Source organism: Calonectris borealis, chromosome 3, assembly GCF_964195595.1.
Source record: "Calonectris borealis chromosome 3, bCalBor7.hap1.2, whole genome shotgun sequence".
NCBI lineage: Eukaryota > Metazoa > Chordata > Aves > Procellariiformes > Procellariidae > Calonectris > Calonectris borealis.
The window spans coordinates 68,319,135-68,332,910 of NC_134314.1; the positions used below are offsets into that span (position 1 = coordinate 68,319,135).

At 42.0% G+C, this 13,776-nt stretch overlaps 2 protein-coding genes across 14 annotated transcripts in view; both read left to right on the plus strand.

Moving 5' to 3' along the window:
- The window catches only part of PEX3 (peroxisomal biogenesis factor 3), a 261,856-nt gene that overhangs the window by 144,749 nt on the left and 103,331 nt on the right, over window positions 1–13,776 (plus strand). The gene's annotated exons all lie outside the window — the stretch shown is intronic.
- Window positions 1–13,776, plus strand: part of AIG1 (androgen induced 1) — a 129,847-nt gene that overhangs the window by 75,620 nt on the left and 40,451 nt on the right. Inside the window, exon 5 of one of the 13 annotated variants that reach the window (XM_075145985.1) lies at window positions 11,235–12,473. The exons of 10 other annotated variants lie outside the window; for them this stretch is intronic. In XM_075145985.1, the coding sequence (XP_075002086.1) occupies window positions 11,235–11,299 (65 nt within the window). In that variant the 3' untranslated portion in view covers window positions 11,300–12,473. Of the gene's footprint in view, window positions 1–29; window positions 5,735–11,234; window positions 12,474–13,776 lie in introns of those variants that run through there. 2 more of the 13 variants (XM_075145987.1, XM_075145989.1) reach the window with 2 other exon arrangements.

The window sequence follows — 13,776 nt, forward strand, 5'->3', positions numbered from 1 at the left end:
CTTCCTCTTTTTTGCATTGTTCTATCCAGGAACCCAGGGGATTCAGCGAGTGTCCCGAGCTGAAGCACCGTGAAGCTTGGGTGGATCTTCCAGTCTGTACTGACTTTCTGGTCTCTGGTCGGTCTGCAGCGGAGCTGTAAAACTGAGCCAGAAAAGGATGGGAGGAAAAAAAGGGAATGTCTGTTCAGAATCTTACTATTTTTCTTTTTATCTGTAGTTTTGACTGCTTTTGAAAGGTGACTAAAAAGCCATTCTAAAACTAGAAACCAGCATATGTCATGAGGCACCCAACTGTTCTTCTCTAGGCTTGCCCCAGAAGTTTTATATTCCTCCAACAGCTTTTTCAGCCAGTACTTACAGACCTGTAGGTCATGCATCTCCATGCCTGACCAGTGGTTCTGAAGTGTTCTACTTGGCTGGTCGCACTTCGGCCATGCTGGAGAGCCCCAGTCGCAGGCGGGTGCTGATACACGAGGTGCAGCAGAAACGCGGGACACAACCACATGCCTTGCCTGTGGCTTCTTCAGCTGGTTGTGTCACTTCTGCTTTGCTTCTGATGAATCAGAAAAGACCGATACGTAAGCAGTTCTCCGGAGGGAAAGAAAAGAAACAAGAGTTGGGGAGAAGAGCATGGGAAGCCACAGGCAAGAAGAAGGAGGAGAGGGCTGTGAAATGGCAGGGAAGGGGCAGCCAGAGCTCGGGGTATGGTGGGGAAGAGCTGAGCCAAGGGCATGTGTCCAACCCAGCGGGTGGGGAGAAAGAGAGTGATGGTATGGAGGAGCCATTGGCCTTAGAGCGTGGCAGGAAGGTCCTGAAATCAGATGGGGTGGGAGGGTGGCACATAAAGGACTCCTGGGGTAAACCAGTACATACGACATGTTGGTCTGGAGAAGAAGCAGCTTGTGCTTATGTTTGTCTGATACGATGTCCCCGAAGCTTGAAGGGAGAGCAAGATGGTAAGCTTATGAATGTGCTAAAGAAACAAAACTGGAAATGTTTTTCATTTGCATTACAGTGCAAACTGTAAATTTTGTCAAGAATTACTCTTCTTACAAATTGAAATTTGTAGATTTTATCAATTTATGCGTCAGTTTATTGCCTGTTGATTCAGTGAGACATTTTGGATGCTGTTGCCAATAGCAAAGTGTAGCTGCAACAAAAATTAAATCCTTTTGGCCTTCTAGGAGCTTTTCGGTATGGCTTTCCCTCAAGGACTGGCTTTCTTTGCTTTGAGTGTGCCAGAAGTAGCAGAGGTCAGTCAAGGACTAGAACCATTAGCCAGGCTTGACTGTAAGCACTGTCCAAAAATTTTCCTGGTTGAGAAAGTGGTACCCTCTCCTCTGCTAGAAAAAGCCTACTAGTATCTCCCATGTAAAGTCTGTACCTCAAAAAAAGCATCAAAAAATTGAGAGGGAGAAGTAGAGGAAGGAGGGGAGGGAAAGAGAAAAAGGAAGAAGGGGGATGGAGAGGAGGGAATAAGGAAGAATGGATGGATGGATGGAAGGAAATGAAACTGCTTGCCATTTTTATTACTGTTGCGTAGCTGGGGTAGTGACAGAAATTTCCTCAGGTATACCTTCCACTGAAGACAGCAAAATTATTTTTTCAGTTTCTGTCTTCTCGCTCTGTCTCTGCTTTCCTGGTAGCCCTTTTCATCTTTTGCATTCTTTTCGGCAATTTAGGATTTTTGTACCTTGCCATGCAGATTTAAAAATTATTTTCCCAGCCCCAATCATAACAGTAAAAAGAAGACAGAATCTCTCTGGCATACTAACCTCAAGATACTGATTATTTTAATACAGCTTCTAGCAAAATTATATGAAGAAGGAAGGAAAGGAAGGTGCTTTTTTATTTTATTTCTTCATTGGTCCAAACACCACCACCATGTATATGGGTCTATCATCCATTTCTTTTTTCCACGGATTATTAAGAGAGAGATTTTATGTTAGACATAACATAAAAAGTACAAACAAGTGGTTGCCATGACATTGTTATAGATGTATGCTGAGCCGCATAGTTGTGTTCACTTTTCATTCTCTTTATTTAGTAATTTATGAGCTGAATGTTTTTCTAGCTTAAGTAGTGGAATTCAGTTTTAGTGATCATCACTTCTAGTAATTGCCTGGCTGCAGCAGAGATCAAATAATTATGTTCCTGAAATGAGTCTTTGTTTAGTCTTCATTTGTGCCTCCTTCTCTATAGCTCCACTGCAGAGGCAGGATGGAGGGCAGCCTCTATTTGCATTTTCTTTGCTCACCCCTCACCAGCGGGTCATGCGGCTGTGTCTCTGACGTGGGCGGTTTGGTGTCACAGCCTTGCATTAGCACTGGCCCTTTCGCCTCATCCCAGTGAGGTTTTTCTCTCTGGTGCAGCACGGATACCTCTTTTCGTTGGGGAACGTGCCGCACAAAGTAAAATTCCCCCTTTGTCACCCAGCCCCTTCTGCTAGCATTAATGATTTTTTTTTTTTTCAGCTGTGGGGAAAAACATTTTCACTGCTCTGAAAAGGGTTCATTCAGCCTTTCTGTAATAGTTCAAGTGGTTGGTTTTCTGCTGGCTTCTGAAATACATTACAAATCACAATCTGGAAAAAGTTCTAACATGGTTCCAAGTCTTGCTGCTGAATTTGGATACGTTGCCGGGTCTTACTCTGTAGCTCATCCTTAACAACTGACAAAATATTTACTCGGCACAGCGCAGAAAAGGCGAACTTTCTCCAAAATATTATACAGAGTTGGAGTTAGAACACAGACAATGAGGCAAAAAATTGGACCTGCCCACCAAGCCATTAGTTGAATCATTTTCCAGAATGTCATGAGAAAGAGCTTCATCAAATCACTGTGCTGCATAGCTGCTTCTTACCATACGGGAGTGGAGAGGGCAGCCAGGTCCCCAGTAGTGAGGACAACATATTGCAGATACTGAAGTCTTAAGCGTATATTTGCACAGGCAGTTCCAGCAGGGAGTGTTCTTTGCCGTTTGTTAAGCAGCTACTTCATAAAAAGGTGGTTTCCCTAAACTGATCCCCTATGTTCAAAATGAACAGCAAAATCTTTAACCCGAGCTGGATTGGAGCGCTATTTCCTTTTTAGTACTTTTTCAGTGTTAGTTTCCCCCTGGGAAAGGATTATTAAACTATTAGAACCAGACTTGAGTTAGTGAAGTGTGGTGTGGTGTGCTGTTCATCTCTTAATCTAGAAAACGTGGGTTCAGTAATATTTTACCCCTCTTTTTTGAGAAGTCGTGGAGGGAAAAAAATTGTAGTAAATTGTCTTCAGCATAGAAAAGCCCATAGTGACAAAGCTGTAAGCCTAATAATAGTTTTCTTCTGCTTTTATGTTGTCTTCATGTGATCTTTTGCAAGAGAGCCTCTTCAGTAATTATATTCCATTGTCTTTTTGACAGCGGTACGTTGTTGGTTTTAGACCAAATAGTACAGCATATCTGCAGAAATAAGATCACACCTCACCGCATACTTAAATGCAGTACACTGCAGTCAATATTTCTGGCAGATTCCTTGTTTTCAGTGTATTTCTCCCCCACCAAAATATATCAGGAATAGCGAGGCATAATAATTCAACTCTTCTGAAACTGAGCAGAACTGTTTTCATAAGGCAAGAGGTTTTTGACAATCTTAGTTGCAACCGCATTTATATCCATTGATGTCATGTCACTGTTTTTCCCATCTCGTTAAAATAATATGAAATATACTGTCCTGGCTCTCTAAGAAACAGGATGGTACAGCTACTAGAGCTACACAGATTTGGAGGGAGGGGATATGAGTGAGGATTTTTTTCTTTTTTATTTAATTAATAGATTAGACATTTGTCCTTGCTAATAGCAGTTGCATGAATTGGCATTTTGGATGACTGCTGCCTGCAAAGCAATGCATACTTGTCTGTTGTTGTCTTTTGTGAGTCTTTTTGTGAGAATTCTTTGATGGGTCCTCACTGATCCAGATCAAAGGTGTTTGTAAGGCTAGGAATAACCCACCACTTTCATAGGCAGTGAAAAAGCAAAGAGCATGTCATACACTTGTTTAGAAAACCTGTGAAGAGTGCTCACTTTTCATTCACCCTGAGCCTCTGAAAAACAGACGTCCTGCAGGTGACTTCCCCTCGGAACTCCAAACATTGAAATCAATTGTGTAGTGGTTTTCAGCTGCCTGCTTTTTTTGAGATGTTGTGTAACCTAAAGAAAACAGGGCTTTTCAGGGATGGTATTTTAAATGTTCTATTTATGTTACAGAAAACATGACAGTCCAAGTTAATTATTGATTCAGTTGCTGACAAACTGGAAGCATGAACAAAAAAAGGAAGATAAAGTAACCCTTAGAAGGATTTTGTCAATTACAAATCCTCCAGGGATACGGCTGAATTGTTATTATTTTTATATAAAACAAATGGGGAAAAGTCTTTGCTGTATTTGAGTATAGTATTTCATTGGTAAATAAGAACAACATGCCCACAAATCAACTAACATTTCCTCAAAAACCTAGTTGAGATGAAATAATGAAATAACTATCGAAATTGCTATTATCCCGGAAACCAAACTATCCATATTCAGGAAGCATGGAATCAGATAAAGCTTAAACAACTGAACCATTCAAGTTAACGTCAACCACATTATTACCACTTTTGTTTTGGCGTTCTGTTTTATCAAAGGTTGAGATTTTCAGAGAATTGCACGAAAAGGTTTGCCCATGTCTTTTTTTCTTAATATTAAGAGAAGATGTGTGGCCAAGCCTCTGCCAGGTCTTTAAAAGTAACAGCAAATACAGGGTTTTTTGAAGAAAAATACATGGAATTTTGCCAAGGAGTGAGGGAAGAGATATTTAAACATTTGGTCACTCTCTTTTTGTCCAAGCTTCAAAAATACTTTCTGATGTGATAGAGAAACACTGGCTGGTTATAGAAACATATGATTTCCTTCCTGTTGTGTTTAAAAACAAAAACACAGAGAGAAACAACCAAAATCCAACAAGAACAAAAAAGAGAACCTCTGTGTAACTCTCAGTTTCTCTTGGTAATTGATTAAAAGGTCACATTTCAAGTTCTTCCTCGAACAAACTGCATTAGTGAATTTTGAAAATATTTAAGAATCTGGAAAAGAGAAATAAATCATTATTTAGCATTCTACAAGGAAAGATCGTAATATGCCAGTTCTGTATCTTCTGAAAAAAAACATACAACTTACATGCCTGTACAGTGCTTTCAAGCAATTGCCTTTATAATGTCCTATACCGCTAGCACTAGTTAAGGACTTTACGTTGCCTCCCTGGGCCCAGTGCAGTTCAACAAGGTGCAGGACTTCCAGGTGGGTAAGTACGGGGCCATGTGGCGGGCGGAGGGAAACCGTAGCTCACTATTTCCATTGCTCTGCTGCGTCCTGCATTTGGGGACTGGGTGTGTGGAAAAGGAACGTGAAGAAGAGTGTAAAATCAGTGCTCCTCTTCTTTGCCTTTTCTCCTGAAGAGTTTTAAGAAAATGCTACTGTTACTATTGTGTATTTTATAGTTCCTTTATTTCCCTTGTTAGAATCATAGAATCATTAAGGTTGGAAAAGACCTCTAAGATCATCGAGTCCAACCGTCAACCCAACACACCATGCCCACTACACCATCTCCCTAAGCGCCTCATCTACACGTCTTTTAAATACTACCAGGGATGGTGACTCAACCACTTCCCTGGGCAGCCTGTTCCAAGGCCTGACCACTCTTTCAGTACAGAAATTTCTCCTGATGTCCATCTAAACCTCCCTTGGTGCAACTTGATGCCATTTCCTCTCGTCCTATCGCCAGTTACTTGGGAGAAGAGACCAACACCCACCTCGCTACAACCTCCTTTCAGGTAGTTGTAGAGCGCGATGAGGTCTCCCCTCAGCCTCCTCTTCTCCAGGCTAAACAGTCCCAGTTTCCTCAGCTGCTCCTCATAAGACTTGTGCTCCAGGCCCTTCACCAGCTTCCTTGCCCTTCTCTGGACACGAGATTCTGTTCTTTCCCTGCTCTCCCAAGCTAATGCTTGTTGAATAAAAAGGGGGAAGAGACTGTAATTTGCATTCTCACATTTTCAGCTGTAGTGGCCAAATAGTGGGAGAAGCTGACATGGACAAGGCTGTTGCAGCATTCCTCCTGCAGCAAGGAAGTATCTCGTGGCAGAGGGTAACAAAGGCCTTTCCTCCTGCTACAGCCACCATTTGCCAGCCCCTTGCATCAGTTTATGTCTGAGGCCGATTTAGGAGAAATGTGGCAGAATCTGTGGCAGCTAACACAGGTGAAAGATGGCCATCTTTGAAACTCTTGCTGCTGTGACAGTGTTGGTTTAGGTTGCCTGGTGTTGCTTCCTTTCTATACTGAAGTGGATGTGGTTATACTTGTAAAAATATTTTTGTCATTGTAGCGTATTTTGGTCAAAGAACTTTCTGCCAACATAAACCACCTATGCAGAGTTAGGGTTTAGTAGAGTATCTGCGTAGATACGTCTCTCAGTCTGTACATTTTGGGAGGCTGATGCTAGCGGCTCTGGTTATGACCACGCAGTGCAAAAGGTGAAGGGTTTGTATGTTTGCACGCTAGCTCCTGCTCTACTTTTATGCTGACTAGAGTTTGAGCGTGATGATGAATTGAGACCTTACTGTCGCCTTTAAATTCAGTACCACAGTCTTGCTCTCACCTTCAGTACAGCTGCTTGGCCATGACATGGGCAGCCTTGAAACGCATCTCTCAGCCTGATGAGAGAAGGTCGGGCATTGTAATGCTTCAATCCAATATTTCTGTTTTCCTGTCCTGCATAGGTCTTGCCCTCCCCTTGTATTCCTACTTTGTAATGAGGGTGGTGGACAGTAGTTGCATTTATCAATGGAAAGCTGTGATCTGAAAGAAATTAATACCCATACTCCAAGATAGAAATTAATACCTAATACCCATTTCTAGTGCTTGAAGTGCTTAAAGACCACTTTGTCCTACTTATGGAGTGAATTCTCTACTTTATATTGTGGAAGTGAGACTGTTTCTGGTATACATATTTAATTTATAACGTATTTGACAATCATATTATTGAATGTCAATTGCTGGAGCAATCTAATAAATTCCACTTAAAGACTCAGATATAAATATAATTGTCCGTAATGAAAGCATGTATCTTTTGATTAACAAGTATAGTGCTTTAATTCAGACATTTTGTACCTCAGACGTTAATAGGTTACTGCTAGTTGTTTTCATATATAGCATTTTGGTTTTGCTGAGAGGCACTATAAATGTATGTATTGCAATTAGAAATTTTCTGGAATCTGTACTTGAAAAGCATTATGGAACATAATCTTAGCAAACAAGCAACAGTGAACAGTGAAAGAGCACATGAAGTCAGAAACTACTGCTATTCGGACTGAGAAACTTGCGAGCTGTGCTTTACTTCAATTATGCCCATCTATCAGTTGTCTTTTTCAGAATTTTTAAAAGTGGTAGGAATGTGGGGTAACTTTCTCTATTTACATTTATTCTGTCAAAGTATCTGTCATCAGTTCTGTGCATATATGTAGAGATAAATTGCTTTGTTTGGTGGGATAAAATTCTCTACATTCCCTTTTTACCATAGTCTTAACTGGCTGATTATGTCCTTCCAATGTGAAAGTCATCAGAAATCATCTTAAGCAAGTTTTTTCTGAGTTTCTTTCCCTCTTCCATCTGGAAGCTATACTTGAACATCCTTTAACTATCATGTTAGTTTACATGAGCTAAATTTGACGTGGCATGTAGCACTGTCATCCTTAACTTCATATCATCATCTGTTGTTCCGGTTAGCATCAAGGTCCTTTAAATGCAGTAGTCTTTGTCTGCCCTAATCTTTTCATGTTGAGTTATTTTATACATATTAATAGACAATAATTTTGTGGTACAGATAAGGCTGACTTCAGCTGACTTTTTTTTATTTCAGTATAAAATTTCAGGGAAAAGAATCCTGTCTTGGCCCAGATGTCTCTAGCCTTTGCAGATAATAACCTAGTACATCTATTACACTTTGTACTTACTTTGGAAGCTGTCTTATTTTTGCTGTGCTGGATAGCTGATCTGACACATCCGCTTCTCAGTTTTACCAAAGAAAAACCCATAATTCCCTCCCTGGCCATGGACTATCTTGTAGCATTACCTTGATTACTGCTTGGAAGTTGGTTATGTTCGTGTCAGCTCATAATTTCCTATGTTTGTTTCATAATTAGGTATTTTTTAGGGTACAGAAAATACTGGCAGCACAGGTGATACAACTTCAACCAAATAACCCTACCTGTGTAGAGATCACGTCAGTTGGTTCTTCAGCAATGGTCCTGTACATACCTGGGAGTTTTGCTTCCAAACTTCAGAGGATTTCTTTCCCACCTTTTTGTTTTTGTTTGGTTTGGTTTGATTTTAACTTGAAACATAACTGGGGCCAATAATGAGTAGCTAAGTATTGTAAAATGGAGCAACAAGTCCCTGAAGTTAACACTGTTCGTAAAGAAAATGCTAGCTAGGGTGTGGAAGATTCCTCATCCAATCCTGGTATCAGCAAGCATGCTAAAAAAATAACCTTAGAGGAGAAGGGTGGAGATGTGATGGACAAGCTGGTGAAAAATCCCAGACCTTGGTGGCTGGCTGCAAGGCTGCCTGCAGTGGATAATTCCCATTTGAAAGCCCTGTTTCCTCTTGTGATGTGCAGAGGAGAGACGCTGTATGATGTTCTTAGACTGAACATTAGGTACCAAGGGATGGGTAAAGTAGCAGCATTGTTTTCGTCCCGCTCATGAACCTCAAAAGCCAGATGGCGTCATCAGTATCCTATATAAATCTTCTTCCACCCTTGAACTTCATCAGCCCTGGTAACAGGAAACTAGCGAAGAGGGAGAAAAAAGTGACTGCTGTGAGATAGGCTCTCTTTAAAGTTGACTCCGTGATGTTTGTGTAATTTCTGCTGGCTGTGAGCTAGAATATAGATGCAATAATAAACCTCCCTTTTCTGTGTTAGCAACCTATGCTGTAAATTCTTACCTTAAAAAGTTAAGAATGATGAACAAATGGCAGGGAACGCACCCTTCATGCTCTTACTTTGCTTGCAGGAAGTTTCGCCCAAACATGTAGGCAACTTCTCAGGTTCCTTGGAGAGGAGAGGAAAAAATATTCGGATGGTATACTGAGGTAAGGTCACATAAGAAAAACCTTTTCTACTGTAAAGGTGACTGAACACTAGATCAGGTTGCCTGGAGAGGCTGTGGAGTCTCCATCCTTACTGATATTCAAAATGCAACTGGACATTGCCCTGTGCAACCTGCTTTAGTTAACCCTTGTCCTAGCAGCGAGTTTGGACTAGATGATCTCCAGAGGTCCCTTCCCACCTCAGCGATCCTTTGATTCTGTGATTTCAAAGTCACCTTTTCAAACATGGGTGGGTTTTAAGCTCCTAAGTACCTCCCTCACGTGGAAGTGGAATGTGAGCTCTGGGTGCAGAGATAGCTTTGGAAAAGCCTATCCTATGTTTAGTGACTTAGGAAATGGATCTTTCAGGAGACCGTAGAACAAAGCAGTAGCTAACATCAGTCCTGATTCAAGGTGACCTTTGCTTGACTGCATATGACCTAAAATGCTGTCATTTGCCTTTTTGCTCTTTTCCAATATGGAAAAGTAGAAAGGTGCTGAGTATCAGCCATTGTTGCAAGCCCAGGAAAGCAAGCAGCCAAAGTGTGCATTTGCTAACCTAAGGTTATTTGAGCAGAGGTTCTGCAGCATAGCGGGGTAGGTTGCAGGGGTACGTCTGGCAGAGGTGTCAGGAGAAGTCCGTTATAAGCACATGGGAAAATGACTAATAATGTGTGAGTGGGCAGTGCAAAAGCTTTAGCAGATGTAGTAGCAGCATGTGTTGCTGGCCCTGTGTGCCCTTGGAAAACTATAAAATACTTCTCCATTGATTCAGCATCTCTAGTAGGCAGATGATGAAATGTCACTATTCTTCAAGCACAACATGCAGAGCCATCATTGTAATGACCGCTCTGGAGAGATTTACAGCCTTAGAGGCTACTGCAGCACAGATAGGGGAAGGTTATCTTCATATCTCCTCTTTTGTGTCTGCTGACAGGGAATTGCTTCTCACTGGCTACACAAGAGAGAATTATGGTCTTTACTCTTCAAGAGTGTACGATGTAACCTGTCCACCTCACGTTGTGAATGTTTAGCAGGTGTTTGGAGGTGCAGTTCGAGCTGTGACTCACCGAACTTCACCAGCGAGAGATTACTTGCACAGAAAGGAAGAGATGTGACATTGCTTTTAGAAGTTGCAAGAGTTTAATTTGGAAGGCTTTCACCCGCTTTAGCCGGGGGGTTGGAAGAAGGCGCTTGAAACAGCTCATAACTAATATAATTAGTTGAGGTTGATGCTGTGCCTGTAGCTGCTGTAGATTACAAGATTTAATTTTGTGATGTACTTGAAAAGGTGTCTCTGTCTTTTTTGGGGTATTTGTACAGTTTAGAAGCCTTCTCAATGATTAGGAGGGGTTTGGTCATGGGTCTTGGGTGGAAGAGAAGGGAAATAGTGGAGGCCAAAGAGAGATGTCATTTTTCCACAAATATTTTTTCATAGGCATGGTCAAAGGACAATGTCAGGAAGGGATGAAGAGAAAAGCATGCACTGAAGGGATATAGGAATTAGAAGGAATCCTGTCTTGGTGTGGAGGAGTTGTTCAGTGAAATCAGACTGGTTATTGAAAGAAAATGTTTCAAAACTTAGACTTGCAGAGGTAGGTAGAGAGTTTGTTAGCGTTTAGGTAGAAGAGGCAGGCATGAAGACTGTTTTTAAAAATCTTATTTTTTTGTATTTTTACTTTTTCCTCACCAATTTGTTCTTTCCACTGAAAAGAACAGTACTCTGAGATTAAGGATGCTGCTATCAGCGCAATCATCAGCTCTTGGGAGTAAGAGCTGCAGGGGGACATGCTGGATAACCACACGGCTAAACTCTAGACTAAAACAATAAAACCTGAAAGACCATGGCCCTGAACAAGCTGAAAATTGCTGAATTCTAGTCCAGTACAGGTAAAAGCACAACACCTAAACCCAGATAAAGAGAGGACAGGTATAAATAGGTAGTGGGTTGATCAAGCTGAGACAAGGGCTTATAAAGAAACAAAAGAGGTGGCATAGGTCATTGTACAAACAAATGATAGATGAGTATGGCTGGAGTAACAAAGCATTGCTTTTTTTCCAAATGTCCCAGACGTTTCGAGTCCCAGACGGAGTGAGAGTCTGGATCTTGAAAAGAACGTGGACAGGATGGATTAATAGAGACAAGCCTTTATTAAAATGAACAAATATCTGCATCCCCAAAATTGCTGCACCGGCAAGTGAGCCAAGGACATGGTTTAGAGCAGAGCGAGGGCACCGGGACCTGCTTCCTGCACGTGCCCCCGTGTGCCCAGGGAACAGAAGGAACCTCCAGTCCCTTGCAGGGGTGAGAAGAAGTAGCAGAATATGGAGCATATGTTTCACCCAAAACATAACTCTCACCTGAGCTACAGATAAGCTGCTCTTGGCTGCAGATACGGAGCTTGGATTCCCACCCTTCCTCGTCGCCTCAAGAGCAGCTCAGGCAAAATTGCGTTCAGTGGCATGAAGAGGAGAGGCTGTGTTGTGTTCTGCCTCAAACCCATCCTCTCAGGAGGCAGGTGCGTTGAGTTTTTTTCCACCAATATAAATAGCTTTAGGAAATAAGGTTTCTGACAGCCCACGGAAGCCATTACAGACCTCAAGTGAATCAAGCCGTAATCAAACTAATGGTGAGGCATCAGAAAGATGAATCGCTATTATTTATATTGGGTGGCAGCTAGAGTCCTCCACCCCCTCGTGCTTGGCACTGTACAAAACACATAGTAGAGGATGAGCCTTGCCCCAAATTCTTACTGTCTAATGAGAGTTTGGACTGCCACGACTTGTAGAAGTGGGAACAGGGCTGAATTTTACTAGCTGAGATCAGTAGTGCACGTTCACTTCTGGAATTACTTTGCTGCAGGTCTACAGAAAGTTATGATAATTGCTTACATGGCCAAGCTATTGTGTGTGGTCTTCTGACAAGGATGGCACAAGAGCTTCTATTCAGACTTTAGCGTATTAGAGCCGAAATTCTTGTTGACATGATCTGCTTGTCCTGTTGTGTGTTCCTGCAGAATCTAATTATCCTGCCCATTTGGGTGACTTAATTTCTCCTCCTTTTTCATTCTTAAAGACTAATCAAAATTTTAGTTCTGACGTGAAATATCTGGGTTTTATGATGATTGTGACCTGGTACTTCACAAAGAGAGTGATGTTATAAATAATGAATCACAAGGCTGCAGGTTAATACCGCTGAGATGACCACAGTGCAACCAAATGTTCTACTTACCGTACAAACGGAGCTGCAAATCTATATTTGGATTTTTATAAATGCTCTTTCTAAAAAAATTCTAATAAAAACAAATCATCCCAAAGATGGCTTGCTGGTACTTGTAAGTTAGGTTTTTCCTTACTTGTTTCAATCATGCTGAAACATGCTTAAATGATCAGTGATCTCTTCCAACTTTTAAAACCAAAAATTAATCAGCTCTCTGTTTCAGAGACAGGTAGTGATTCAGATTCAGGATGTTTCTTCTTCCTTGCTACTCTGATCATGCTCCAAACCTGCTAATAGTATTTTGTGTAGCTCTGTTTCATGTACGGTGTCATGTCAACAATTTTCTGTTCTGCATTTCTGGTAAGGACAAGTTTCATGTGTATCTCCATTTCTCCATCCTGCTGTTGGCTCTTGCAGTGCCCTTCCCTTCTGTTCTCATTTCTTCCTTCCCGCACACCTCCGTTCTCCCAGGTTCACAGCATGATTTCAACCTAAAGCCTAGTCCAGAGCTCATGTACAAGAGGACATCCGTAGGATCTTTGGATGCAGTTTGCAACCATGGGAAGTTGCAATGACCGTGGTCCAGGTTGACAGAAAGAATAAAGCTTCCCACTCAGTATTTCTCCCTAGAAGCCAGCAAAGATTGCAAAGCAACTTCATGGCTACCATGGGAATAAGGTCTCTGACATATGGTCATAGCCCTAAAGGAGGCTAAAGGTGTAGACACAACGTCAAGAGTGCTTCCTGCAGCGTATTCAGATGCCAAACAGGATTCCTTCCCAGCCAGTCCAGGAAATTTAATGGACAGTCCTAACCTTGCCCACCCTTCCCTTTCTGTTTCCACTGCTTACACAATTCAGATTTAAATAGGCACAGAGCGCCTCTTAGCAACTTGTTAAAAATGGAATTCCTCTTGCAATTCATTTTTTCCTTCCCACCACGAGCTCCACGGTGCCCGTGCAGACACCTGTGTGCTGCTCCGTGCCTCTGCCCCAATCCGCGAGGCCACAGCCTCTGCTCTGTGTTAGCACGTTTGCTTGAGCTTGGCATACGCCGTACCTAACGCTTGGTGGTATTTATTAGTATTCCCTTTACGATCAGTCTGTGTGAAAGCCCAGCAAAGAGGAAGGTAGCCACCCGCTTATGTTGCTAGTTCTCCGGTGGCAAGCTTTCTCACCCTGTCGTCCCGGCTCTTGTCAGCCAGTTGCACCATATTTAGGGCAAATTTGAAGCTCAGCCAAGCTGACAGTCAAAGTTCCCCTTGATACAGCCTCCAAGAGCAGGAGGCTCCCGATGGTGTTGTCATTCTCGTGCCTACTGCTCAGGTTTTTATTTTTTGCCCGAACACATGGGATATGCTAAACACGCAACGAGGGAATGGGTGGTTCTTAGA